This window comes from Puma concolor, chromosome C2 (assembly GCF_028749965.1).
Source record: "Puma concolor isolate L17-30 chromosome C2, mPumCon1.1.hap2, whole genome shotgun sequence".
In the NCBI taxonomy this organism is placed as follows: Eukaryota; Metazoa; Chordata; class Mammalia; order Carnivora; family Felidae; genus Puma; species Puma concolor.
In genome coordinates, this window is record NC_141675.1 from 159980776 (window position 1) to 160007260 (window position 26485).

The 26485-nt window shown below is 43.5% G+C and overlaps 1 protein-coding gene across 4 annotated transcripts in view; it reads right to left on the reverse strand.

The window, feature by feature from the left end:
* Nucleotides 1-859: 859 nt before the first annotated feature.
* The window catches only part of MCM3AP (minichromosome maintenance complex component 3 associated protein), a 55946-nt gene continuing 30320 nt past the window's right edge, over nucleotides 860-26485 (reverse strand). For 2 of the 4 annotated variants that reach the window (XM_086676217.1, XM_086676216.1), the window contains exons 17-29: nucleotides 22612-22764; nucleotides 20894-21091; nucleotides 20250-20318; nucleotides 20034-20168; nucleotides 16811-16964; nucleotides 10445-10715; nucleotides 10135-10232; nucleotides 9086-9476; nucleotides 7498-7755; nucleotides 6875-7004; nucleotides 4816-5022; nucleotides 2290-2440; nucleotides 860-1165 (exon numbers count right to left, since the gene is read on the reverse strand). In XM_086676217.1, the coding sequence (XP_086532343.1) occupies nucleotides 1007-1165; nucleotides 2290-2440; nucleotides 4816-5022; nucleotides 6875-7004; nucleotides 7498-7755; nucleotides 9086-9476; nucleotides 10135-10232; nucleotides 10445-10715; nucleotides 16811-16964; nucleotides 20034-20168; nucleotides 20250-20318; nucleotides 20894-21091; nucleotides 22612-22764 (2374 nt within the window). In that variant the 3' untranslated portion in view covers nucleotides 860-1006. Of the gene's footprint in view, nucleotides 1186-2289; nucleotides 2441-4815; nucleotides 5023-6874; nucleotides 7005-7497; nucleotides 7756-9085; nucleotides 9477-10134; nucleotides 10233-10444; nucleotides 10716-16810; nucleotides 16965-20033; nucleotides 20169-20249; nucleotides 20319-20893; nucleotides 21092-22611; nucleotides 22765-26485 lie in introns of all 4 variants that reach the window. The other 2 variants (XM_025913453.2, XM_086676218.1) reach the window with 2 other exon arrangements.

Below are 26485 nucleotides of genomic sequence, written 5' to 3' on the forward strand. Positions count from 1 at the left end.
TGCTTCTGTTTTCTCAGTGACATAAGCAAGGTCATCATCTAAGAATGCTGGAGGTTTGAGGAGAATGAGAAGATACAGTCTTCTTGGAGAGTCTAAAGGATTATAATAGGGAGATGCTGAGTGCCAATTTCAGATTGGTGGTCATACTCAGCATCACCAAATTTATTAATACCTCCTTCTGTGGATGGCTCAAATTTATCCTTCTTCCACACCAAGTGCTAACAAACTCAAGATTATACCTTTCCTTTTTCACATGGATGGCTGCTCAGCACCCCTTTCGAGATTCCTGCCTTGTCTTGCTGACCAGAATTGCCCATATACCATCTTTAAAAGAAGTGACCAAGTCACTTCTAAGATCTTCCAACAACTGACTCCCACAGCACTCAGAATAAGGCAGCAAGGGTCTCTGTGGTCTGGCCTATCCCCCCTCACTTGGCAGTACTACCACACTGACACCTCCAGGTGCCATAACCTCTCAGTTACGTCACATTCTGCCCAGTTCCACCCTGCACTCCCCTCCCGGAATTCTGTCTTCTCCACATAATCCTCTGGTCTCCCCTCTGCTTCCAGGGCAGAGATATGCCCTGCACACACCTTCAGATTGCTATGTACATATAACATTGGCTCTCTTGGATGTGAGCTAGGTGGGCCTGGTGAGCAGGGTTCCTGTGTCTTGTTCGTCCCTGTGTTACTGATGTCTGACACATCAGTGATTGCAACTTAGAAATGAATGATGCACACAGAAATGTAAGCTGCAAACTCCCTCAGAGCCTATGTTGGTGGGTGACAATGTGAGGAGATGAAACCTAAGAATATCAAAGACACTACACAGGAGAAAAGAGCCTTTCATTCTGAAAACTTGGGATGGCCTCATTAGACACTCAAATGGTTTATTTGCATGATTAATAATCACATTTCCAACAGTGCATCAAACATCTGAGAAGAACATTATTTCGAGTAAAGGCAAAAATCTTCGGGAGACTCTCACTCTCTCAGGTCCCGTAGCTCAAATGTCCACCATGTCCAGCAGTGCAGAGAGATGGAGCTCAGAGGCAACTTCCTCCTCCCTTGAACTCTGCATCAGCCTTTCCAGGTGCTTGAGCCGTTCAGTCACAGATGTGCCTGTTGCCTCTGACAACTGCAGTTGCTCCCTTGGCCTTTCATTCTATTTAAATAAAAAAGAACCTAAAAATAGTTTGGGGAGATCCATAAACCCAAATATATTCTCTTTGAAGGCAGTATATCTGATTCATGTTAGAAACTTCATCTGTGGCCTGCTGGGCTCAACAAACCCGTTTCTTGGCATCTATCATATACATCCTTCCAGCCTCTTTCAGCACATACATATACAGCTGGTATCACCTGCACATAGAATGTTTCTCTTCATTGTATCATCCACTTCCAGTGTCAGTCATTTTTATAAAATATAATTGTCAAGGGCTATGAGCAATTCCATCATATGTCCTGTAATTGTTTAACCTGACTCCCATCTTTGGATATTTAGTTTCCATTTTTTTATGCAGTATGATTAATACTACAGGTGAACAACAACAACAAAAACCCATCAATTTTTGTTATATATGGTAGTTTCTTTAGGGCAGAATTGTTAAGTCAAAACGTACAAACATTCTTAAGGTACCTGCCAAACTGATGAATGGAAAGAGTATGCCTTCTTAATTTGCTTTTCTTCCCTATTGAAGGGCTTCCTAAAACCAGTCCAGGAGCATACTTTTTAAATGTCCAGCATTATAATCTATGATGAAAACTCTGTTTTTGCTTCTGTTACCACTGAAAGAGGATAATGAGGTAGAAAGACCTTGAGCTTCGGAGCCAATCAGGTCTGGCTCTGAAAAGCAGCTCAGCCACACTCCTGGGTGAGCCCCTGACGTCTGTGATCTTACCTTCCTCGTTCATTAATTTTCCTCAGGGAAAGTTAACGCCGCAGAGGAAGACTGGGGTGATGCCAAGGCTTGGACATCATGTGCACAAACAGAAGCCACCGTCATCACCTTTGTTATTCTCCTCAATGCCCTCACTGCGTGTCAGAACACGGTTCTGGGTTTTGTTCAATTTGTAAGCATGTTTTAATTCCACTCTCCCTTCATTTCACACATAGAAACTCAGAATTAGTTGGGCCTCTATAACACTGACAGATTAAGAAAAGATCTAATTTAAGCTAATAATTTATTGGTCATCACAATCCCATATGATGAATGGAGATGTTACTTTTCCCCGCCATTCTCTCAGTCTTCAATTCTAATTCAAATGCCAAATGTACGCTCCTCCCACCTGAGGGCTGGTAGTGGTCACTGTCTTCATCACAGGTTCAATAGTCTGAGGCAGAGACACCAGGGTCTGAGGAAGGTAGAGGGGAAGGGATGTTGAATCTGTAAACACTCCTGCGTCTGCAGACAACCACTGCTGAAGCTGATCTTCAAACCTAAAGCATTTGAGAATGAGGAATAAAACGTTTAACTATCATTCACTTTTCTCCTATAAATATTTTTAATTAAAAAAAATTTTAAGATTTTATTTTTTTAGTAGTCTCTATATCCAACATGGGACTCAAACTTACAACCCCGAGAATCAAGAGTCACTTGTTCCACCAACTGAGCCAACCAGGCACCCCTACTTTTAACCTTTTAAAGCTCTGCTTTTTACTAAGGGTAGAACAGTAATGAGAAGCAGAACCACACTCCTAAAAATTTTTAATCTTCTCTTTAATTTGTAAGTCCAATTTATATTTAACAGAAAAGGTCACATTTATCCAAACAACTGCTTTTGCATGTTACTTAACATTACTCATAATTCTCCCATTTGGTTTATTTTCTCTGGCTTATTTTGGTATTTATAATTAATTCTTATCTCTTGATGGATTATCCAGATGTGTGGATTGCTGCTTATAGTTTAAAATTAACTCAAAATAATATCCCACCACCACCTAACACACTTGTAAGATGTTCACTCCATCCACTTTTTTCACTGATCTTTTCAAGAAAAACAATCTGATCCAACTGCTTAAATGATACACACCTATGAAAGTCTACTTTGAAAATCATGACACATTCATTCACTCTTCCAACAAGCCCCCACCAAACACTACGCACCATTTGAGGTACCAGGGATACAGCACTGAAAGAAAAGAGACAAGGCCCGGCTGTAAGCAGCTTATAGTTTAGTGAGGGGAGATAGACAAAGAACAAAAGAAAAGGGAAATGCAGTCTGAAGGTGAGAAAGACAAAGCAGAGACATGAAGACAGGAAGGGCTTGGGGGACAGGCAAGGAGGCCCTCGCTGAGAAGCGGACATTTGAGCAGAGACTGGACATGAGTGCAATGTGAGCCACAGGGATATCTGGAGGTGGCTGAAGAGTTCCAGGCAAAAGAAACAGCAGGCACAAAGGCTTGGCTGTGTGCTACCTCACAGGTTGAAGGAGCAGAGGTCAGAAAGGAAATGGGAGGCAGATCACATAGGCCCTGCCCACCTCATAGGGATTCTGCCTTTCATTGGAGAGGAAGTCATTGGAAGGTTGTGAGCAAAGGAAAACATGACCTCTGCTTCACACGAAAGGTTCACACTGGGTCTGCCAAGACTAGACCACAGCCCACTGCAACATACGGTCCAATTCTGAATACATTTTTGATAGAGACAATAGGATTTATGGATGAACTGGATGTGGAAGAATAATTCCAAAGCATTGGGCCTGGGCAGCTGGAAGGACAAAATCTCATCAACTGGGAAGACCATCTCAAATGGGGGAAAACCTGGAATTAGATTTGGGATGTTAGCTTTGAGATGGCTATCAGGCATCCTATAAATGACTAATGAAGATTTTAAGGAAGCCGTTGCATATTCAAATCTGGATTTCAGAGAACTCAGGGTTTTTAGATATAGAGTTGTCAAAATATTGACGTTATTTGAAATTGGAGATTATCACTGGGGAGTGGGGGTGCAAACAGCACAGAGGCTAGGTGAGGGGGTGGGGGGAGAGCCCTAGGGGGAGTTACCAGCTGGGCAGGAAAGGGACGAGGTCTCCTGCGAGGTAGGAGGGAGAGAACAAAGGTGTGGAACGCTGCTGGAGACGGGGGCTCATGGTCAGTTCAGCAAGCTGCTTGTGACTCTTACCAGAGCAGACATGGGGGCAGGGACGGGCTCAGGAGAGACTGGGAGGACAGAAGGGAGGATCACGCTGTTTGAAGAGTTTACGATCAAAGGAGCATGGCTCAGGCATGGTTCCCTGTTCTAGGGTGCTGGGAGGAAGGGGACATAACAGAGAAGCTCACGTGAGTGTCCTGAGTGGGTGGGAGATCGGATCCCAGCCAAGGGGAGGGGCTGCCCTTGGTGATAAGCTGGACCCAGGGAGGCTGCTGGGGGTGAGGGGATGGGGTACAGGCCACCCTGTAAACTGCCTTCTTCCTGGTTCTCTTTCTCAGTAAAACCATTAAAAAGGGTGGTGGGAGACGCAGAGGAGTGTCTACGGTGTGGGACGACACACTGGCACCCTCAGGCTTGCCAAGGGCAGAGAGCCGGTGGCAGCCACACATTCAGCACTCACTATCCACTGAAGAGACTCCATCAGCCAGCCATGCTTTCTCTCCCACCAGAAAACTTACCACTCTCAGTAATAAACAGTAAATGAAACTGATTTCAAACAGTTTAAGACCTACTATCTAGGGCACTGCCTCTGCCTTCAAAGAGCTTATACTTCACACATCTGACTTGCCTTCTTTTTTAAACAGTCACGTCACCGTGATCCTTGCTAATCCAGCATGAAGGGGCCTAACGGACACAATAAACCTAAGGGAGTAGACTTCACCTCTTGCTCTCCTCTTTCTCCAGCAGCAGACTCCGGGACAGACACTGGGCCAGGAGCTCCTGGGCAGAGGCTCCACGCATCAGATCCTGGGTGCTGGGAGCCCGCCCCTCTGGGCCATGCTCTACATTCCTCTTCCCTTTCCAGTGCATGTGCAGTATCGGAGCAGGAAACTTGTTTGCAGACGGATGCAAAGACTTTATCCCCAAACTGTAAGTACATGTTTTGAAGTGCTTATGGTCAGGAAGGAGGAAGAAAGGTTCCTCCAGCAGCAGGTAGAGTGTGCATGTAGACACAGAGCCCCAGACCTACCCTTGCCTACTCCTGCTTCCCTCAGGGTCAGGCTTGGGCACAAAGGAAGGAAGGGCAACCTCTGCCTTACAGGAAAGGCTTACCTTCTCTCCTGGGCAGCTGGGTGCTTGGAGCTTCTCTACTCAGTTTGGTTTCCCATCCCAAGGTTATCAACAAGGTTCTATTTTACCCTAATATTGGTAAGGTTCGTATTTTTACATTTAGCTCTTAAATCCCTGTGTAAGTAATATTCACAAACAGAGGGAGAAAGGGGGTCTACTATTTTATTTTTTCTAAATAGATGCCAACGTCTGTCCTCACTGGTTTCGCATGGTACTTTGTCCCATATGATTTGTTTCTGGACTTCCTATTCTCATCTATTTGTTGTAACTTTACTATATGTTCTGATGTGAGGCACAGCAGTTCCTCCTTGTTATTTATTTATTTATAATGTTTATTTGTTTGTAGGGGGAGGGGCAAAGAGAGAGGGAGAGAAAGAATCCCGAGCAGGCTCTGTGCTGACAGCACAGAGCCCGAACCAGGACTGGATCCCACAAACCAAACTGTGAGATCATGACCTAAGCCAAAATCAAAAGTTGGGTGCTTGCCCAACTAAGCCACCAGGCACCCCACCTCCTTGTTATTCTTATTCAAAATTTTCTCAGCAATTGCTACATATTTTCTCATCCTAATATATTTTAGAATTAACTTGTCAAGACCAGGGGGAAAATTCCTCTTTTGGGTTTTTGATTAGAAAAGCCCTGACTTTACACTTTAAGAACTGACATCTTTACAGCACTCCATCTTCCCATCAACAAAGCTAGCTGACCTCTCATTCATTCAGGTTTTCTTCACACCTTCAAGTCCCTGAGAGTTCCCTGCACAAGGGTTTAGTTCCTTTCCTGGATCAGTATACGTCCCTATGTTAAGGGTTAGTTGCTGCTGTGAATGAGAATTTTTGTACATTGTAAGTCCATCTGTCTGATCACCTGGCTGAACTCCAAATAGTTCTATGGATGTAACTGTTGATTTTCTTGAAATGACAATTTAACTGTCTAAAAACGACAGTTACTCCTTCTTTTTGGTATTTACACCATCTTATCTGTGTCCCTGCATCGGGGCAGCATTCCCAGGACAGCAGTGAACAAGTGAAATCAGGCAGCTCAGGCTGTTCTGACATTCATATTTCTAATGTCTTAGCAAGAAGGATTTTTTTTTTTTTTTTTGGTAGTTTTATGGTGAAATGCCTTATGAAGGTAAGGAGTTTTTTTACCCAAGTTTGATAAGAAATTTTATCAAGAATGAGTATAAATTGGGTTTGGAGGGTACAGATTTTAATAAAAGAACTTAAATACCTACTTGAAATGATCACTATTTTTCTATGACAGCAAATTACAAGAGATTTCTGTTGTTGACATTGTTTATCCTGGGATAAAGCCTACTTGTGAACTTTTTTATGTACTGGAAAATTATATGTGCTAACACATTTTATTCAGTACTTTTGAACTAGGTTTGTAAATGAGATGAAATGTCTACTTTCTTTTGTCTAGATTCTCCTGGCTATGTTATGATTTCAGGGTCAGGTTTCTCTGATAAATGAGATGCTTGCATAAGAATAATCTGTTCCTGAGGTATTTGTCTAAATCTAACCACAGTGGGCTGGATTCTGTGTGTAGAACATTAATGTTCTGTCTCTGTACTCTGGAGGAGAATAATACAGTTTGCTCTGCTGGCTGTCAGGACAGAAACACACAATACACACAGATCTCACCGCCCATGACTCAGATGTAGCTCCTTCTGTGTCTGCATTCTGGCTTGTTCCCATGACAAAGGAACATCATATGCTTTCAAGTGGTTTTTAAAAAAATATACACATATCTGACCATCTTCACTCAGAGCCTCTGAAAAAATACAAAAACAAATGAGAAAAGAGTATCAAAAGAGCAACAAGCAACAGGTGACCACTTGAAGTTTGCTTATACACTGATTTAAGAACAAGCCCTACTAACTAAAGCCATGCACTTGACTCCCATGCTTGACGTAACATGCCTCACCATCCATGGGTCATTTAAGGTTCAGACAAGGCCAGACTGTGGCATGACCAGTATAACTACTCAGAGCTACCGAAATCTAACTTAGAGCCAGCCTAGGGACCCATTTCAGGGAGATGGTTCCAGGCTCCCCCGGAATACTCCTAGCTCCTCCCAATGTTAACAGTCATTGGCTTAAGCCACTGGCTTAAGCCACTGGAAGTCACTGGCTTAAAGGGGAGTCCTATAGAAAGGAAGGGCAGCGACCCACAGAAAAAGAAACATCAAAGTAAACATCTTTCTTTGCTGAAACTGGACCAAGTAGTCCTCCTGATGTGACCCCACAGCACCGAGCACTAATTACCTGATGTGATAGGAAGCCTAGGGGGTGTCCAGTCCCTCAGCTTGTGGTTGATGCACAAGGCAATTATGTCATCCCATGGGATCTCGGCAACTGAGGGCCCTGCCCCCTGGCCCAGCGAATGGCTCTTGCTCTTCCACCTGCGGTAGGTTCTGCGGAGCAGGTTTTCCACCTGGGACTGGAGGACAGGCCGAGTCTGGCAAGAGCTGGGGATCTGGGAGGCATACTGGACCACCATGGAGCATACGGGGAGCCAGGGCGCTGGAGAGAAAACACCTCCTCAGTTACAAGATTTGGCCAGAGTATATAGGTGGACACTACACAAAATGTCTTCACTCCACATTTTCTTAGGAAAAGGCAATGGTGTATTTAAGAAGTTTGCTTTCGAATTTGAATACAATAGAACCACAGCTGTTCTCCCTCCCCACGTCCCGTTAAGAGATGCAAACAGTCACCCTGGACAAAATAAACAACAGAGTCCAACCTAGAGGCTCTGATTATACAGGACTGTGGTTACACCAGAAATCTGTATTGTAAAAAGCACCCAGGGGACTCTGGTACCGGAAGTCTGGGCTTCTTTTGGGGAACCTTGCCCTAGCTCCTATTTACATCGTGTGGTTTGCTTCCATTTGGGTTTCTTCAATAACGAGCATCTATGAGACCTACTGAAGACCACACCCCATTAAAAAAAAATTTTTTTTAGTGTTTATTTTTGAGAGACAGAGCATGAGTGGGGGGAGGAGCAGAGAGAGACGGAGACACAGAATCCGAAGCAGGCTCCAGGCTCTGACCTGTCAGCACAGAGCCCAATGTGGAGCTCAAACTCACGAACAGTAAGATCATGACCTGAGCCAAAGTCGGATGCTTAACTAACTGAGCCACCCAGGCACCCCCACAACACAAAGTTTACAAGGGTACCTGAGGCCTCTGTTCAAAGGCCCAAAGGAGAGTGGCCGTGCCAAGGCCATGTATTGTACTACATAAGTAGCAAACAGCCTCATTCCCTCCTAACAGTGTGAGCAAAGGAAGGGACAGCCTCCTTGCCCAGCCCAGGGGACCTACAGAGTCTTCATCACAACAGCCTCACCTGGCACAACCAGAGTCACAGAACAGAGGTTTCTTCGACAAAGAAGGAACACTGGTGTTAAAGTAACAGAGTGTCATGGCCCCAGCAGAGCCAGCAATGTGGGCAGGGCTGCCTGGTCCCCACGCTCTTTGCACCCCCACCCTATGGCAAAGGCAGGATAGAACCTGCTGTCAATTCAGAAACCGTGGGCCTTGGGCTACGTGTTCAGGCCAACACCACTTACCACGTTCTTTCCTGGGCCGTGAGGACACCCACAGGCTGCTCTATTAGTGATGAAGGGCCCACAGCCCCCCATAAACAGCCCCAACTCTGACTCCTAAACCCAAAGGCAGGTGTGAATGGGTACAGTGTGGGAGCAGGGGGCGCACAGTGGATGAGGACATACAAATTTCACATCAGTGCCCAATACCTGCCAGATTATCGCTATAGTAAGAACAGAAAACAGGAGACTTAGCTGTCCCACACATTCCTCCCCAGCCAGGACCCCTTGGCAAGAGCACGTACCCCCCGGGGGTGGAAGGTCCATGTGTGGAAGCTGGAAGCCAAGCACAGCCTGCCTTAACCAGGCCAAGTGCTCCGGGGCATTCCAGTGAAGGTGAGGAAGCAGCCGGCTGCCCCCTACTTCGGCAAACTCAGTGACAGGCCAGGACAGGTCGCACAGCTGTTCAGATGACACCAGGGAGGCCAGGAAGTGCAGCACACTGTTGAACAGCTCAATGATGGCTCCAGGCTCCTGTGAGACCAGGCCGCCCTGCCGCCTCTCTCTTCTGTCATGGAAAAACCGGCCGCTAAACTCACGGCCAACCCCATCTTCCACGTACTGAATGAGGGTCTGGCAGCAAAGGTCAAGGGAACAGGGGCAGTGGGAGACCAGCCACTGCACAGCCCGTGAAACCTGAGATGCAAAAACATTCAGGAGAGACTCGGTTAAACAGTTCATCCTGTTTTTCAGAAAGAGCTTCCCGAAAGTACCTCTCCCACAGCTGTCACAGCAGGTGACACAGGGAGCACCAGCTTCTCAACCACACTAGGAAGTGGGCAGAAGCTTCCACGGCACTAGAGTTCCGCCCCCTATGCCTCCCAGAGAGGGGCTCCAGGTCCCATCTTATCCTGAGGAGTAAAGCCTGCAGGGTCATCCTGGAAGGGCTCAGGCCCAAGGTAACCCAGCCCTGCACACCACCTTCACCACGCACAGAAAGGGAAGCCAGGTCCCCCCATGCTTAGGAGGCCCAGCACCTTGCTGCGCACCCACATACTCTCACACCCTCTAGCTTCCCGCAGTTACTTTCATTGTAATTCCAGGCACTTCTTTCCCAAAATGTAACTATTACAACAAAACCTCTAAAAAAAATTTACATGAACAATTTAATGTTTCAGAGAGCAGGACTGTAGGCAAATTTTGTCTTTCATTTTGATTTCTGCTTACATTTTCTTAAGTTGTCAAAATATAATGTTAAAAATCCAAGCAGTAACATATACTACATTTAAGACAGAACAAAAGGGGAAAATTGAAATGTCTTATCAGACCTTTAAAAATGATGAAGACTTCTCACCTTAGTTGTGCCTTGCAAGTCATTAATGGAATCAGGAATCTCAATAACGGTATAATCTGAAATCAGCTTAGCTGAAACCAAATCCTGTAGCATCAGACCTTTGAGAGAAACAGACAGAGGTTACCGGTCTTATGCTCTCAGCGTGCAGAAAAGCTAACACATCTCACTGCACTGACCCCGCCCATCCCTGCTCCCAGTCACTGCTGTCCCTCAACTCCCTACACACACCACACTGCCAGCACGTCCTCAAACCAGGGGCTCGACCCATTTTTAAACATGCTGGTTCATAAACGAAATTGCCTTCACAAACCATCTTCCACTTCCTTCTCCATGACATCCCCTCCTGGGCTAGGTACAAGGACCACAAGTGGAAGTGCAGGCTGGAAGGGCTTGGCCTGCAGGAGCTGCTTGAGCTGTAGCAACGCAGACAGCCAGTACACGTCCTCCTCCGCCATGTCCTCACTCTCCACTTTGGGGGGAAGCAGCAGCATGAGCCCACTGGCTCCCAGGAGCTCCTTCTGCGTCTCCACAGCATCAAGGGCGCAGTCGCTGAGAGCACCGTGAGCCACCTGGAACAACATCTAGACCATCAGGAGGGACACACCAGGGGACAAATCAGCAGTGAATGTGAGCCCCAGAATAAGCGCAACCAAATGCTCACTGCTCTCTGGGCTGCCCTCCTCCATGAGGCTGTAGATTAGTGCAAGAAACAGCCAAGTCAACAGATAATAATTCAGCCTCTAGCTAGAAGTGTGTTTGAAGATGTTACTTTAATCTTAACAATTACCCTTAAACAGGTATAAAAACAGGTAAGCACCCCCCCGCCCCCCGCCCCCCGCCCCAAAGAACCCAAACAGGTAAAGCCCATAACAACAGAAGGGAGTAAAGGTAAACCAATAGCAGACAAGGGATTCTGACCAGTTTGTTGAGAGCATCACAGACATGGGAGCAATCCCTGTTAAGATTAAGGAAGCAGAAGAAGCCAGACCTAAAGAGTTACAGATGGAGGTATGGAAGGAACCAGGCTGACTGAGCCTGCAAAAGCCCTGAGCACCCAGATCCAGTGGCACCAAGAGCCAGAGGTGAGGTTCAGGACCACACAGATAAGTCACACCCACCGCAGTGGCCCTATAGGTCATCCACCCACCTGCAGGTGGCCTTTAAGTGCAATCTGCCCCCTGGGCAGACATCCTATCCTGAAATGATGCAAGCATAGTGGAGGGGACAGAGCACTGGCCACTCCCCACCTGTCCCAAGACCATCAGCAGCTGGCCAAGAGGATAAGACGAATCCTTCCCAAAGAAACCAAACAGTCCAAGAAAACAACACGCAGATCCTGACACTTGGGAGTCCCCCTAAAAACTGTACGCTTGCTGTTCAGCTACCTGCTACCCCACCTCAAACACAAGAGCTTATGGACAGCCTTTTAGGGCCTCACTCAGGTATGGGCAGCCTGAGATAAGGTGTCCAAGGAGAGCCTCCAACATAAGAGAGAGATCAGAATAATAAAGAAAGAGAAATCCAAAGGAAACAAATCATGCATGGAACATAAAAAAGCTCAGACCTCAAAAATCCTAATTTCCTCTCATGATGCATCTAAAAATAGTCACAAGATGATATGATAAATTCAAATAACAGTAAGAAAAAATGAATGATACATATGGAATACAAAATTTGGTAGAATGTGTAGAATATAAAGTCAATTTGGGGCACCTGGGTTGCTGCTGGTTAAGTGTCTGACTCCTGATTTCGGTTTAGGTCATGATTTCACAGTTCACGAGATTGAGCCCCGCATCGGGCTCCATGCTAATAGCACAGACCCTGCTTGGGATTCTCTCTCTCTGCCCGCTCCCAATAAATAAATAGATAAACATTTAAAAAAAAAAAGTCAATGAATCTCCCAGAGCATGATATTTAAAAACAAAACAGAAAATAGAATAGAAAGGATAAGAAGCTTAGAGAATTCACTGACAAGATCCAACATCTGTCACAGGAATTCAAGAGAACAAAAAACAGAAGAAGGAAAACAGGTAGCACTGAGGTGCAAAAACATCCCAGAAGTGAAACAGTGCTCTCCAGCCCGAAAGGACCCCGTCCAACCCAGCACAGTGAGCAAAAGAAGTCGTCCCCAGGCATACCCCAGTGGATTTTCAGAACCCCGGGGTCAGAGAGCAGGCTTCCAGAGAGAAACAAGACCAGGCCACAGAGAAAAGAACAGGAATCGCCTCAGACAGCTCAACAGCAACTCTGGATTTCAGATGACCTTGGGAGAAAAACTGGAAGGAAAAACCTTTCAACCCACACTTCTACAAACCTCACTGAACCACAAAGCAAATACAAGGGTAAACGCATTTTCAAAGAGGCAAGGACTAAAACCTCTGCTCCCACAGATCCTTTCTTTGGAAGAAACTGGAAGATACACCCCACACCCTGCTGCTGTCAATGGCAGGACCAAGTAAGCACATGTGTCAGTCAGGCGCTGTTCTAGGAACTCTCCACGTACAGCTCACTCCATCCTCAAGGGCACCTGTGTGCAGTGCCACCATGTGGCAGCTGTGTGGCCTAGGGCTATTTTGTTTAACTTCTCGCAGCCTCAGTTCCCTCTTTGGTAAAAGAGGGATCGTAAGATCTCACTCATGTGTAATTTATTAAACAAAACAGACAGAGCAAATGAAGAAAAAGAGAAAGGCAAACCAAGAAACAGACTCTTTATAGGAAACAAACTGATGGTCACCAGAGGGGAGGCAGGTGGGAAGATGGGTAAAACGGGGGATGGGGATTAAGGAATGCATTTGTCATAATGAAATAAATATATAAATAAAATAAGATAAAATAAAATAAGTATCAGCAAGCAAGAATGGGAAAGGGGAGAAGGACTGCCATAATTTGGATTATAAACCAGGAGGACGGGCACTTGACATTTTTCTACCCACGAGTTTCCTTCTCCCTCCAGGATATTAGCTCCTGAGAAGAGGGATTTGTGTTGATGTGTTCTCTGCTATAACCCAGCATGTGGAATAGTACTTGGGACAGAGAAGTCACTCAACAAATACTTGTGAAATGCATACCTGAATGAATGGGTAATGCAGTATGATGTAAGAAGGAGATAGGCTTTCTCTCCAAGAGGTACAAGCCAGTCAGAGATTGTTTAAAAACTGAAACAAAGACACAAAGTAAAAATTGGGGAAGGGGAAGAAATGAACAAAGTGAACATCAGGAAAGCTCCTCAGAAAACGAGAGCCGGATGGTATTATTATACAAATAAACAAGAGCATCAAATCTCTTTTTTTAATAAAAGAGGGATCATAAGAGCACTCCTACACAGGCAGCACAGAGTCACATGGAACCTGCCTGAGATCACAGGGTTAGCAGGGGGAGGAGCAGGACCATGCGAGTGGTATGGAGATCGAGTGGCAGCCACAACCTGGGACACTATCAGCCCACAGGAGAGCAAGAGGATGGCACTTTCTCAAAGGGATAAGGTGAAGTGAGAGAGCATCTGAAACTCTACTAAGATGCACACAACCCACCTGCTGGCACATTTGGGTAAAAATTAATGAGAGATACAGAGAAAAGCATGTAAGTGAGAAAAGAAGGCAACTACAATTTGCAATAAAATTAAGAAACATAGTCACAGAACACCTGGCTGGTTCTGAGGCAAACAGCAATCACAAAGCCATCAAAATGTGATCCCACTCACTAAGATAAGATAAAGTGATGATGTAGCCACCTTGGAAATTAAGGAAGGCTGGGTGGGACCATAGTGTACCAATTCACTCCTCACTTGGCACGGGGTGCAGCCATGAAGACAGCCCCATGATCCCACCTCCTAGTGCTCACGCCCTTGCACAATCCCCTGCCATGACATGCTTCTAACAGACAGAATCAGAAAAAAGTGACAAGACATCACTTTTAAGATTAGGTTACAGAGAGACTCTGTCGTCCTGCCCAGCAGATGGCAGCCAGCTGCCAACTTACACACTGCCTCATGGAGAGGCCCTGGCCACAGCCAATAAGGAAGTGAATCCTGCCAACAACCACAAGAGCGAGCTTGGAAGTGGCTCTTCCCTCAGTCAAGCTTTCGGATGAGACCAGAGCTTTGGCTTACACCTTGATTTCCGCTTTGTGAGAAACCCTGAGCCAGAGGACCCAATTAAACCACACTTGGACTTCTGACCCACAGAAACTATGAGATAACAAATCTTGACTATTTTAAACTAAGTTTGGGATTAATTTGTTATACAACAATAGATATATTTTAATGGGAAGTCAGTGGAGAACATCTAAAGTGGGTAAACTGAGAAACAGCTGTGTAAGCATGTGATTTGGGAAGACAACAGAAATCAACCCCTAGGAGAGAGGCAGGGGCTGCTATCCCTCATTATGCATCATGACATGTATCTGACTTTTTAAGTACTGCAAATATTACTTTGATTAAAAGACTTAAAAATAAAGGCAAGAACAACAACAAACTAATTGTCCAGTAGGTGAAGTCTGACTTTATGATCATAGGAAAAAAGGGAAGAACATGAACCAAGACATTACTGTTACCTCTGAATGGCAAGAGCATAAATGGCTCTTATCATCTTTATGCTTCCTCTGTACTTCCTTATATTTCTAAGGTTTTATACATGTATTACTTTTACTTTTAGAAAATAAAATAAATAACATTAAAACAGAAAAACAAAAGTGCCTGACTGGCTCAGTTAGAAGAACATGAGACTCTTGATCTTGGGGTTGTGAGTTTGCTTAAATTAAAAAAAAAAATTAAAATAAATAAGTAACATAAAATGGAAGAACAAAATAAATAAAAACCGTATAATCAAACTACAATTTGAAGAGGCTCCAAGGACAGAAGGAATGTGGATTACAGTATCACACGGAGATGAGCAGGGTGTGCCACAAAGGTGACCTTCTTAGGAAGAGGAGAGGCCTGGGCACTGTAAACCCTCCGGTCAGGGCAGAGGGTAGACAGTGGGTTCTCACTGAGCACTCTGAGCATGCAACCTGGCTAACCCTCATGAGACCCTGGTGCAGTGAGTCAGGACTACATTATGGAGGGCACCACGCCTAGGCTCAAAAAGCTGGCCAGAGCAGCAGCTGACAACCCCAGGTCTGCTCCACACGGAAGCCCACACTCTCTGCCCTGCATCGTTCTTTTCCAAGCAAATAAAATACACTTCTGGGTTTATCTGAACATATGCTAACACCTAAAATGTATTTATGTAGACTTTATTCGAATGAGGAAATAGGTTCTCGTTAAATAAGAATCTCTCAGACAATGGTTCCCACAAGGGAGGGAGTGGGGGCTGGACAAAATGGGAGGAGGGTGGGAGGTATGAGCTTCCAGCCATGGAATGAATAATTAAGAGGATAAAAGGTACAGCATAGGAAATATAGTCAATAGTATTGTAATAGCACTGTATGATGACAGATAGTAGGTACACTGTGGTGAGCACAGCATAATGTATAGATTTATGGAATCATTATATTGTACACCTGAAACTAACATAACATTGTGTACCAACTCTACTTAAATAAGAATAAAGAAAAATTAAAAAAAAAATTAACATCTATACTAAACAAACACCTATAAAAAACAAAAATTAGAACTTACGATCAAAAACTTAGGACAAGTTGAATGTAAAACAAATCCAATTGACCTGAAATGCCCAATACTGAACTTACATATATTGGTGGGACCAAGTTTAGTGAAAACTGCATAGGATTAAAAACCATTAATTACGGGGCGCCTGGGTGGCTCAGTCGGTTAAGGGTCTGACTTCAGCTCAGGTCATGATCTCGCAGTCCGTGAGTTCGAGCCCCGTGTCGGGCTCTGTGCTGACAGCTCGGAGCCTGGAGCCTGTTTCAGATTCTGTGTCTCCCTCTCTCTCTGACCCTCCCCCGTTCATGCTCTGTCTCTCTCTGTCTCAAAAACAAATAAACGTTAAAAAAAAATGTAAAAAAAAATTAAAAAAAAAAAACACCATTAATTACTCTCTTGTAAGACCTGATGTATCAGGAAGCCATTATAGCAAAGATGTTAGCTGTTGGCAAACCATGTGACATATAACAGGCACTGTATTTTTGCGAAATGCTCTCTTACACTTCTCAGGTTAATTATCAGAGGCCCATGAAGGAGGAGTTCAGGGTTCCTAAATTATGTGCATCTATGCATATGTCAGGATGGTTCTGAGTTTTCACCAAGTTCTCAAAGAGGTCTGTTGACCTGAGATGATTAAGGCTCACAGCACTCCTGAGAATCTAGCCTGGCATGTCACACCAAGTAGGTGTCCGTGGGATGTCAACAGGACACAAAGAGGAACAGACATGATACGGGCTTCTGAGCCTCCCACACTTCTTCAAAACCACTTCAAGGCACTTCCATGATTCCAATAATGTCTAAAAGTGAGTGAAATAAGAAAATCACAGGGACGCCTGGGTGGCTCAGCATTCAACTTCAGCCCAGGTCATGATCTCGTGGTCCGTGAGTTCGAGCCCCACATCAGGCTCTGTGCTGACAGCTCAGAGCCTGGAGCCTACTTCAGATTCTGTGTGTCATCCTCTCTCTGCCCCTTCCCCACTCATGCTCTGTCTCCCTGTGTCTCTCTCTCTCTCAAAAATAATAATTAAAAAAAAAGAAAATCACAGAAGTAAATACACGATTCTCACCTACCTTTATACACACATTGACAGCGACTGTCTGATCCCCTTTACTGCTGAGAGCGTGAAACAGCGCAAGCGTCTGAATTCCGCCAGCCATGGTGCCTGTGTCGCCCACTGAGCCATCACCTCCCATGAACTTGACTTGTAACCAGTTTGCTAAAATTCTGTGAATAAAGGAAAATAACACTTGAAAAAGAATTCTAAATTTAAACTATAAAGATTTTTAGGAAAAGTGAAAAAGAAATACCACACAGATGTAGGTTCACAGACACCAACTCTTACTGTAAAGTTGAGCTGGACAAAACAGGCTGTGATTTTAAACTAGACCAAGGAACTCTCCTGGGGTATCTACTGGGGCGAGAGGAGAGGGCACTCATGAACCTGATCCATTCTTACAGTACAGTACTGTAAGTATATTTTCCTTATGATTTTCTTAATAACATTTTCTTTTCTGTAACTTTATTGTAAGAATACAGTATATGATAAATACATATATACACAAATACAAATAAATACACAATGTTGACTATGTTAGGTTTCTGGTCAACAGCAGCTATTAGTAGTTAAGTTCTGGGGGGAGTCAAAAGTTATACTCAGATTTTCGACTGTGTCAGGGGAATTGACATCTCTAAACCCCATGTTATTCAAGGGTCAACTATAAAAATGTTTTACAGAATTAAGTTTCACGCAGAGGCGCCTGGGTGGCTCAGTCAGTTTGAGTGTCCAACTTCTGCTCAGGTCATGATCTCGAAGTTCATGAGTTCAAACCCCATATCAGTTTGCTGCTATCAGCACAGAGCCTGCTTCAGATCCTTTGTCACCCACTCTCTGCCCCTCCCCCACTTGTGTGTGCGGGTATGCTCTCTCTCAAAAATAATAAACATTAAAAAAAAAAATTCATGCTGGAGATCTTAAGAATTACTGTGATGTATATTTCCAAGTGAACTTATTAGTGAATCAGAAGACAGCTACTCTAAGAAATGACTCACCTTAATTTAAATACTTTTAATATAAGACAACTCTCTTCTTTGCTCAGTTGTCTTATAATCTTTATGACTTTTTTTTTCCTTAGTTAAGCAGTGTCCAAGAGTAACTGCTTAAAAAGGAATGTATTCAAAGAACTTAATACCCTCAAACAATGCTAACAGGAATGTAAATGGTGCAGCCACTGTGGAAAAGTTTGGCAATTCCTCAAAGACTTAACATAAAGTTACCTCACAACGTAGCAATTCCACGTCTAGGTATATAACAGAACTGCAAGCATCTGTCCACACACACTGTTATACATGGATGTTTCATAGCGTTACTCGTAATAACCAAAGAATGGAAACAACCCAAATACTATCAACTGAACAAATAATATGTGTTTTGTTCATACGATGGAATACTATTCAGCCACACACAAAAAAAGTACTGTCTGCTATAACATGAATAAACCCAGAAAACATGATGGCTGAGTGAAAAGTGCTAGTCATAAGCCTACACATTGTAAAACTCCATTTATACAAAACGTCTAGAATAGGAAAATAAATAGAAGGCAGGACACAGATTAGTGGTTTCCGGGAGCTGAAGACAGGGAGGAATGATGAGTAACTGGTAATGGATATGGGATTTCTCTGTAGGTAAAAACTGTTTTGGAAATTAGATGGTGGAGATAGTTGCACAACTCTGTGAATATACTAAAAACCAATGAAATGAAAACTTTAAATGGGTGAAATTTATGATATGTGAATTCATGTCAATAAAGCTGCTAAAAAAGAAAACATGTTCTGTAATTGCTTTAAACATGATTTCTGGAAGCAGTTTGGTTGTAGGAAATACATGTAATGCTACGTCAATTTCTTAGAAATCTGTTAAAATATGCCAGAAGGTTTTTTTCCTTTAAAAAAAAAAAAAAAAATGAGGGGCGCCTGGGTGGCTCAGTCGGTTAAGCGGCCGACTTCGGCTCAGGTCATGATCTCGCGGTCCGTGAGTTCGAGCCCCGCGTCAGGCTCTGTGCTGACAGCTCAGAGCCTGGAGCCTGTTTCAGATTCTATGTCTCCCTCTCTCTCTGCCCCTCCCCTGTTCATGCTCTGTCTCTGTCTTAAAAATAAGTAAGCGTTAAAAAAAAAAAAAAAAAAACGCAACTATAGCAAACACACTACAAACTGTCTTCCCCAAGAGTCTAAAATGATGTGGGCTCTAATCAATACACCTCACCACAACTTTAAAAGAGGATCAACTCCTGGGGCACCTGGATGGCTTAGTCATTTAAGCATCCGACTCTTGATTTCAGCTCAGGTCATGATCTCACAGTTCATGGGTTCGAGCTCCTCATCAGGCTCTGTGCTGGCAGCTTAGAGTCTGCTTGGGATTCTCTGTCTGTCTCTCTCTCTCTCTCTCTCTCTCTCTCTCTCTCTCTCCTTCTGCCCCTACCCTGTTTATACTCACTTTCTCTCTCTCAAAATAAATAAATAAACATTAAAAAAAAAAAAAGAGGGGGGTGGGAGTGGGGATGGGTTAAATGGGTAAGGGACATTAAGGAAGACACTTGTTGGGATGAGCACTGGGTGTTATACATAGGGGATGAATCACTGGAATCTACTCCTTGAGATCACTGTTACACTATATGCTAACTAACTTGGATGTAAATTAAAAAATCACTTAATTTAAAAAAAAGGATCAACTCTTAAATGTTTTTGGATACAGACTATTGTCAAATTTACAGGATAAAAATTTTAATATTCTAAAGTGTCAACTTCAAATCACAAACAAAACAGACTACGCAAGTCCCTCACACCTCATGCTCTCAAGAGAAGTCATTCTGAGTAGGGAAAGGGCTAATATTAGGCAGTGCTAGATCAGGGACCCTCAGAGAGGCAGGCTGCAGCTACAAGTGGGAGGCTGAAGCAGCGGTGGGATTTTGGAAAAAAAAAGGATAAACGTATTCCAGACCTGCCTGGGCCAGTGTCAGGAGTGGAGTCTCACAAACTTTCAGATAAGGTCCCAATAAAAAGTCAGGGACACAAATCCTTGGTGGCAAAACAGTTGGGACGGGACCCCTCTCACTCTTGAGAGCTTTATGCCTTCTCTCAGTAAACTCTACTGCTTTGCCCACTCTCTGTTGGCACAAGATTCATGCTTGGACTCCTCTGTGCGACAAGGGCCAGAGTCCCTCCCAGCCTCCTGTAAAACTCCACCTCCTGAAGCCGCTTTCTCAACCTCAAAGCCCAGGGAGGGAAACCCTTCCTGACCTGCCAGGACTCCCTGGGGACTGCTCTTCTCCATCAGGCAACACCAGCACCAGCTTCCAAAACACACGCTCCCACCTTCCAGGGAGGTACTTGGCCACGAGGGATGGCAGGTCCAGGGGTGTCCATGCTGCATCACTGGAAGGAACAGAGCACAGAGGGTAAGCCAGTGCACAAGTCCCAGGCAGGAGAAGCACACATGGCAGGGGGATGACAGACCTCAGCAGTTGCTTGTGAAAGTGCTGAACCTTCATCTGGTGCACTGTCTTGTTCCTGAGCCACCGTAACCTACAAAGAAAGGAAGACACTGTGCCTTCATGAGGCCACCTCAGTACCCATGAAAGGAATTTGGTGAATATTTACTGATGTTCTGAGTGGAAAGTAACTGGTTAATAGTGTCTCCTGATAGAGAATGGTTAGGAGACCAAGAAAACTTTTTCTGATAAACAGATCAGTCGGAGAATTTGTTCATTCCACAAATATCAAGCCCATGGGAGATGAGTAGTAAACAGACAAAAATCCTGCCCTCAAGAACAGTCATGGGGACAGAAGAAACTCCACCAGTGAAAATTGATAGATCTATCCAGAAAGACCAGAAGACAAAGATGTGATTCTAAGTAAAATTCAATTACCAGGCCCTGAGTGTTTTAAGTGGAAAAGGAGTGTGAAATCAAAGCATGTAGCACAAGTCATACATCCGGAACTAGAGGAAGAGACGACCTTCAAGAATATAATCCTGCATCTATTTTCACGTTCTCTGATTCTCTCCACCTTCCCTCCAAACACACACGTTAATCCACGCTCTCCGTAAAGCCGGATGGGGCTGGGGAACACTAGGCGGTCATGGCAGGCTAAGTGCTGACCTGGTGCAGGAGATGCCCAGTTTCCCTGCATGGCCCAGATCCAGGAGGCCCTTGGCCAGATTCTCCTCAGCAATGGGGCACTCTGCACTGGGTGCCAATGCCTTCAGGCGGTTGTTCATGTCCACACAGCAAGGCGCTGCAGGGAAAGCCCGCATCTGGCGCCTCAGTTTTTTCCGGGCTGCGACGGCTTCCCTCCACCTGGAGGGCACAACAACGTATCATCATTGGGTATTTTCAAGGTTACTACGAGGACCAATGCAAAACCACAGTCCAATGCTATAACGTAGGGAAGCACGTTTTCTGGCAATACATTTCAGTTTTTTTCAGCAATAGTCCTCAAGCTAAGAAATGAAACAATTAAAATTAACACTCAGGCATGGGAAATGCACAAGAGCAGATGAGTGGTGGTAAACAACAAAAGTAGTGAACTGAAGCACTGAAGCTCAATGATCTCTAGAAGCTAACTTGGCGATATGGATATGGATACAAGATACACACTCTGACCCAGCCAACACCACTCATGGGAACTTCTCTCCAGATATGTGTGCACCTGTACGAGATGTCTGTACAAGGACGACCACCACAGCACTCTGCCATAGCTAAAAAGAGAAGCCATGTGAAAGTCCACCACCGGAGAACTAGATGGGTCCTTTCTGGTTGCACTGACAACCCTGGGAAGAGTCCAATGTGCTGCTGTGGTGAGGCCTCCGCTTTCCCTCGAGTGGAGTAAAGACAGGTTAGCACAGATGCTGCCGTCTGTGCTAACAACCACAAAAAAGGGCAGAAGGCTTCTGGATGCGTACTCAGCAGCTGCTGCTTCTGAGGAGGAAGATGGGTATGGAGACTTCTGTGGTACAGAGACTCACTTCTCCCTATATTCCCTTATATTGAAACTACTTTAAGTGCTGTTACAAAATGACACATGATACAACATACACAGTACAAGCCCAAGTTTAAAGATTAACGACAGGGTCACCTAATTGGCTCAGTCAGCTAAGCATCCAACTCTTGATCTCAGCTCAGGTCATGATCTCACAGTTCATGTGATCGAGCCCCACATCAAGCTCTGTGCTGACGGCCCAGAGTCTGCTTGGGATTCTCTCTCCCTCTCTCTCTGCCCCTCCCCTGTTCACGCACTCTCTTTCAAAATAAACTTGAAAAAAAAAATTTTAATACATAAAGATCCATGATAAAATAGTCACATACTTCCATCCAATTAAGAAGCAGTGGCCATGACCAGCACTGGGCCCTGCTCAATTATGCACGCTCTCACTCCCAAAGGTAACCGCTGCACTAAGTTTATGATCGTTAATTTTCCTTCTCTTCTTTAGGGTTGTACCATCACATAAATTTAAAACAATGTATTTAGTTTGAATATACCCTGCTTGTATGTTGTACAGATTTCCCTAAAAACTGCTTTTTTTCACTTATATAAGTTTTAGAAATTCATCCATGTGGGTGCCTACAGCTAGAATTTGGCTTATTCAGAGCCATCTCCCTGCATCAAAAGCATTAGGTAAACGACAGAGAGCAACCTATGAATACTTGTCAAAATACAAAACAGCCCCCAATCTAATTCCTTATTTATCCCTTAGCGTTTACCCTTTAGGAAGGAACATATTCGTGGGTATGTATAATTGACTATATCTGAAAGTATCATCTCTGTAAAAGGCTCTCTCCACATGCATCCATTTCATCTGTAAGGACACAGGACTCACCGCTGGAGATACTTGCAGAAGCACTGCAGTTCCTGGAGGGTCTCCTTTGCAGTCTGGAAAATTTCCTCCCCAAGAAACAAGTCCACCAGGTGAGCACAGACATCCTCACAGCAACGGGCCATGCGGACTCTCTGGTCTGTCTCCACTGCATTCCTATAGAAGAGGATAATCAAGATGGGAGACACGGTACCCAGGGCCCACATACATTGAGAGTTTGCCCTAAAGTGGCAAGATTCCACATCCTTACTACTGAAATGCAATTGTGCCGCTGCCACAAGAGAAGCTTTAAGATTTTCATTTTACTTTGGGGCGCCTGGGTGGCTCAGTCAGTTAAGCGTCTGACTTCAGCTCAGGTCATGATCTCACGGTTCATGAGACCTGCATCAGGTTCTGTGCTGACAGCTCAGAGCCTGGAGCCTGCTTTAGATTCTGTGTCTCCCTCTCTCTCTGTTCCTCCCCTGCTTACGCTTGCTCTCTCTCTCTCTCTCAAAAATAAGTAAATAAATATTAAAAAAAAAAAAAAAAAGATTTTCATTTTATTTAATGCACAGACCTGTTAAGACAGAGGAAAAGACAAAAGTGGTATAGGCTACTAGATTATAGGTCCAATCAGGCCCTTGTAAACAGTCAATAAATAAACTTCTGTCTTAATAAATTAGTTACAAATTCTAATTTTCAAGTGACCATTAAAATAACTACAACACCTTCTCATCAGCACTATCTGATGTTTGCAATTAAAAGTGTCCCAAGAGCCGGCAGCCAAGATTGGCAGCCCATGTTTCAAATGGCAGTGGCCCTCAAGATAAACCAGCATCTAAATGAGATTTTTATGACAAAATTCTGTCAACCAAGGGAGCACGAACAATTTTACCAGATATATTTAGTCACAAAATCAAAGAAGCTTAAACAAGCAAGACATGTTTTCAATAGTCCTCTATGGCAGGTGGAGACAGTCCTGGTGCTGAGCTGAAGCCCAGATCTCCTGGGACTGTGGAAAAATATATCAAGTCCCAGCTCTTACATATCTCCTAACACTCCTTCCTGGGATTAAGAACAGACATTGATCCATCACTTATGAGGTTTCGTGCTTAAACAGGGAAATAGACTCCCAATTATTAAAGATGCAAAGAAACATTAAACAAAACGCTCTGCCTCCTCGCTGTGTCCTCCATCTGCAATGGAATCTGTGCTCTGCCACAGTACAGTCCATCACTTTCAGGGCTACCTCAGGGTGGTTTAAGCACAAAGACAGATTTCCCTGCACACTGAACTTCTTTCTTCCCTGAAGCTTGACAGTGAAACTAATAAAGTTCTTAGGCAACCATCAACTTAATATAAACTACTAAACATATAAGATGTTATAGTATATAAGCCTCATGGTAACCACAAATCAAAAACCTATACTAGACACACAAAAAATAAAGAGAAAGGAATCCAAGCATAGTAGTAAAAAAAGCCATCAAACCACAAGTGAAGAGAGCAAAAGAAAGGAACAGAGAAAAACTACAGAAAAAAACAGAAAGCTGTTAACAAAATGGCCATAAGTATATATGTATCAATAATTACTTTAAATGTAAATGCTCCAATCAAAACATACAGGGTAACTGAATGGATTAAAAAAATAAGATACATAGGGGCACCTGGGTGGCTCAGTCAGTTAAGCACCCAACTTCAGCTCAGGTCATGACTTCAGCTCAGGTCATGATCTTGTGGTCCATGAGTGTGAGCCCTGCCCCAGGCTCTGTGTTGACAGCTCAGAGCCTGGAGCCTGCTTAGTATCCTGTGTGTCTCTCTCTGCCCCTCCCCCACTCACGCTGTCACAGTCTCTCTCAAAAAATAAATACACATTAAAAAAAAAAAAAAAAAAAAAAAAAAAAGACCCATCTAAATGCTGCCTACAAGAGACTCACATCTGACCTAAAGACATGTAGACTGAAAGTGAAGGGGTGAAAAAACATATACCATGCAAATGAAGGGGAAAAAAAGCCAAGATAACAATACTTAGACAAAGTAAACTTTAAAACAAAAATCATAGCAAGAGACAAAACACACACAAGAGACATAATGATAAAGGAAACAATCCCAACAGAAGAACATAACAATTATAAGTATCTATGCACCCAACATGGAAGCACCTAAATACATAAAGCAAATGTTAATAGACAAAAAAGAAAAACCGACAGTAATACATACAGTAATGACAGAGGACTTTAACACCATATTTACTTCATGGATAGATCATCCAGACAGAAAATCAACAAGGAATCCATCTCTTTGAACAACATATTACACCAGCTGGGCCTAACAGTTATATATGGAACATTTCATCCAAAAACAGCAGAATACATTCTTTAAGTGTACGTGGAATGTTCTCCAGGACAGATCACATGTTAGGCCACAGAACATGTCTCAATAAATTTAAGAAGACTGAAATCACATCAAGCATCTCTTTCAAACACAACAGTACAAAACTATAAATCAACTACAACAAAAAAATCTGGAAAGAACACAAATACATGGGGGCTAAACAACATGCTACTAAAAAATGAATGGGGGCGCCTGGGTGGCGCAGTCGGTTAAGCGTCCGACTTCAGCCAGGTCACGATCTCGCGGTCCGGGAGTTCGAGCCCCGCATCAGGCTCTGGGCTGATGGCTCAGAGCCTGGAGCCTGTTTCCGATTCTGTGTCTCCCTCTCTCTCTGCCCCTCCCCCGTTCATGCTCTGTCTCTCTCTGCCCAAAAATAAACAAACATTGGAAAAAAAAAAAAAATGAATGGGTCCACCAAGAAATCAAAAAAGAAAAAAATATATATACATATATATATGGAGACAAATGAAAATGAAAACACAACAGTTCAAAATCTCTGGGATGCAACTGTTCCAAGAGGGAAGTTTATAGTGATTCAGGCTCAAGAAACAAGAAAAATCTCAAACAACCTAACCTTACACCTAAAGGAGCTAGGGAAAAAAGAACAAACAAAATTCAAAGCTTATAGAAGGAAAGAAGTAGTAAAGATTAGAGCAAAAATAAATGAAACTGACAGTAGACAGTCATAGAAAAGTTTACTAAAACCAAGAGCTGGTTCTTTGAAAAGATAGACAAAACTGATAAACCTTTAGCCAGACTCATCCAAAAAAAGAGAGGATTCCAATAAATAAAATAAGAAGTGAAGGAGAAGAAATAACAACTGACACCACAAAAATACAAAGGATTATAAGAAAATATTATGAAAAATTATATGCCAACAACCTGGACAGCCTAGAAGAAATAGATAAATTCCTAGAAACACACAATCTTCTAAAACTGAAATAGGAAGAAACAGAAAATTTCAAAAGGTTACTAGTAATGAAATGGAATCAGTAATCAAAAAACTGCCAACAAACAACAGTCTACGACCAAATGGCTTCACAAGTAAATTCTACCAAATATTTAAATAAGAGTTAATACCTACTGTTCTCAAAATATTCCAAAAAAGGAGAAGAGGAAGCAAAACACCCAAATTTATTCTACAAAACCAGCACTATTCTAATACCAAAACAAAGATACTACAAAAACAGAAAATTACAGACCAATCTCTCTAATGAACACAGATGCGAAAATCCTCAACAAAATAGCAGACTGAATACAACAATACATTAAAACATTATTCACCACAGTCAAGTGGGATTTATTCCAGAGATGCAAATGTTGGTCAATATTCACAAATCGATCAATATGACACACCACAAGAAAGGATAAAAACCATATGATCATCTCAACAGATGCAGAAAAAGGGTCTGACAAAATGCAACACCCATTCATAATAAAAAACCCTCAACAAAATGAAATAATAAACATCATAAAAGCCTCAACATAATAAAAGCCATATATGAAA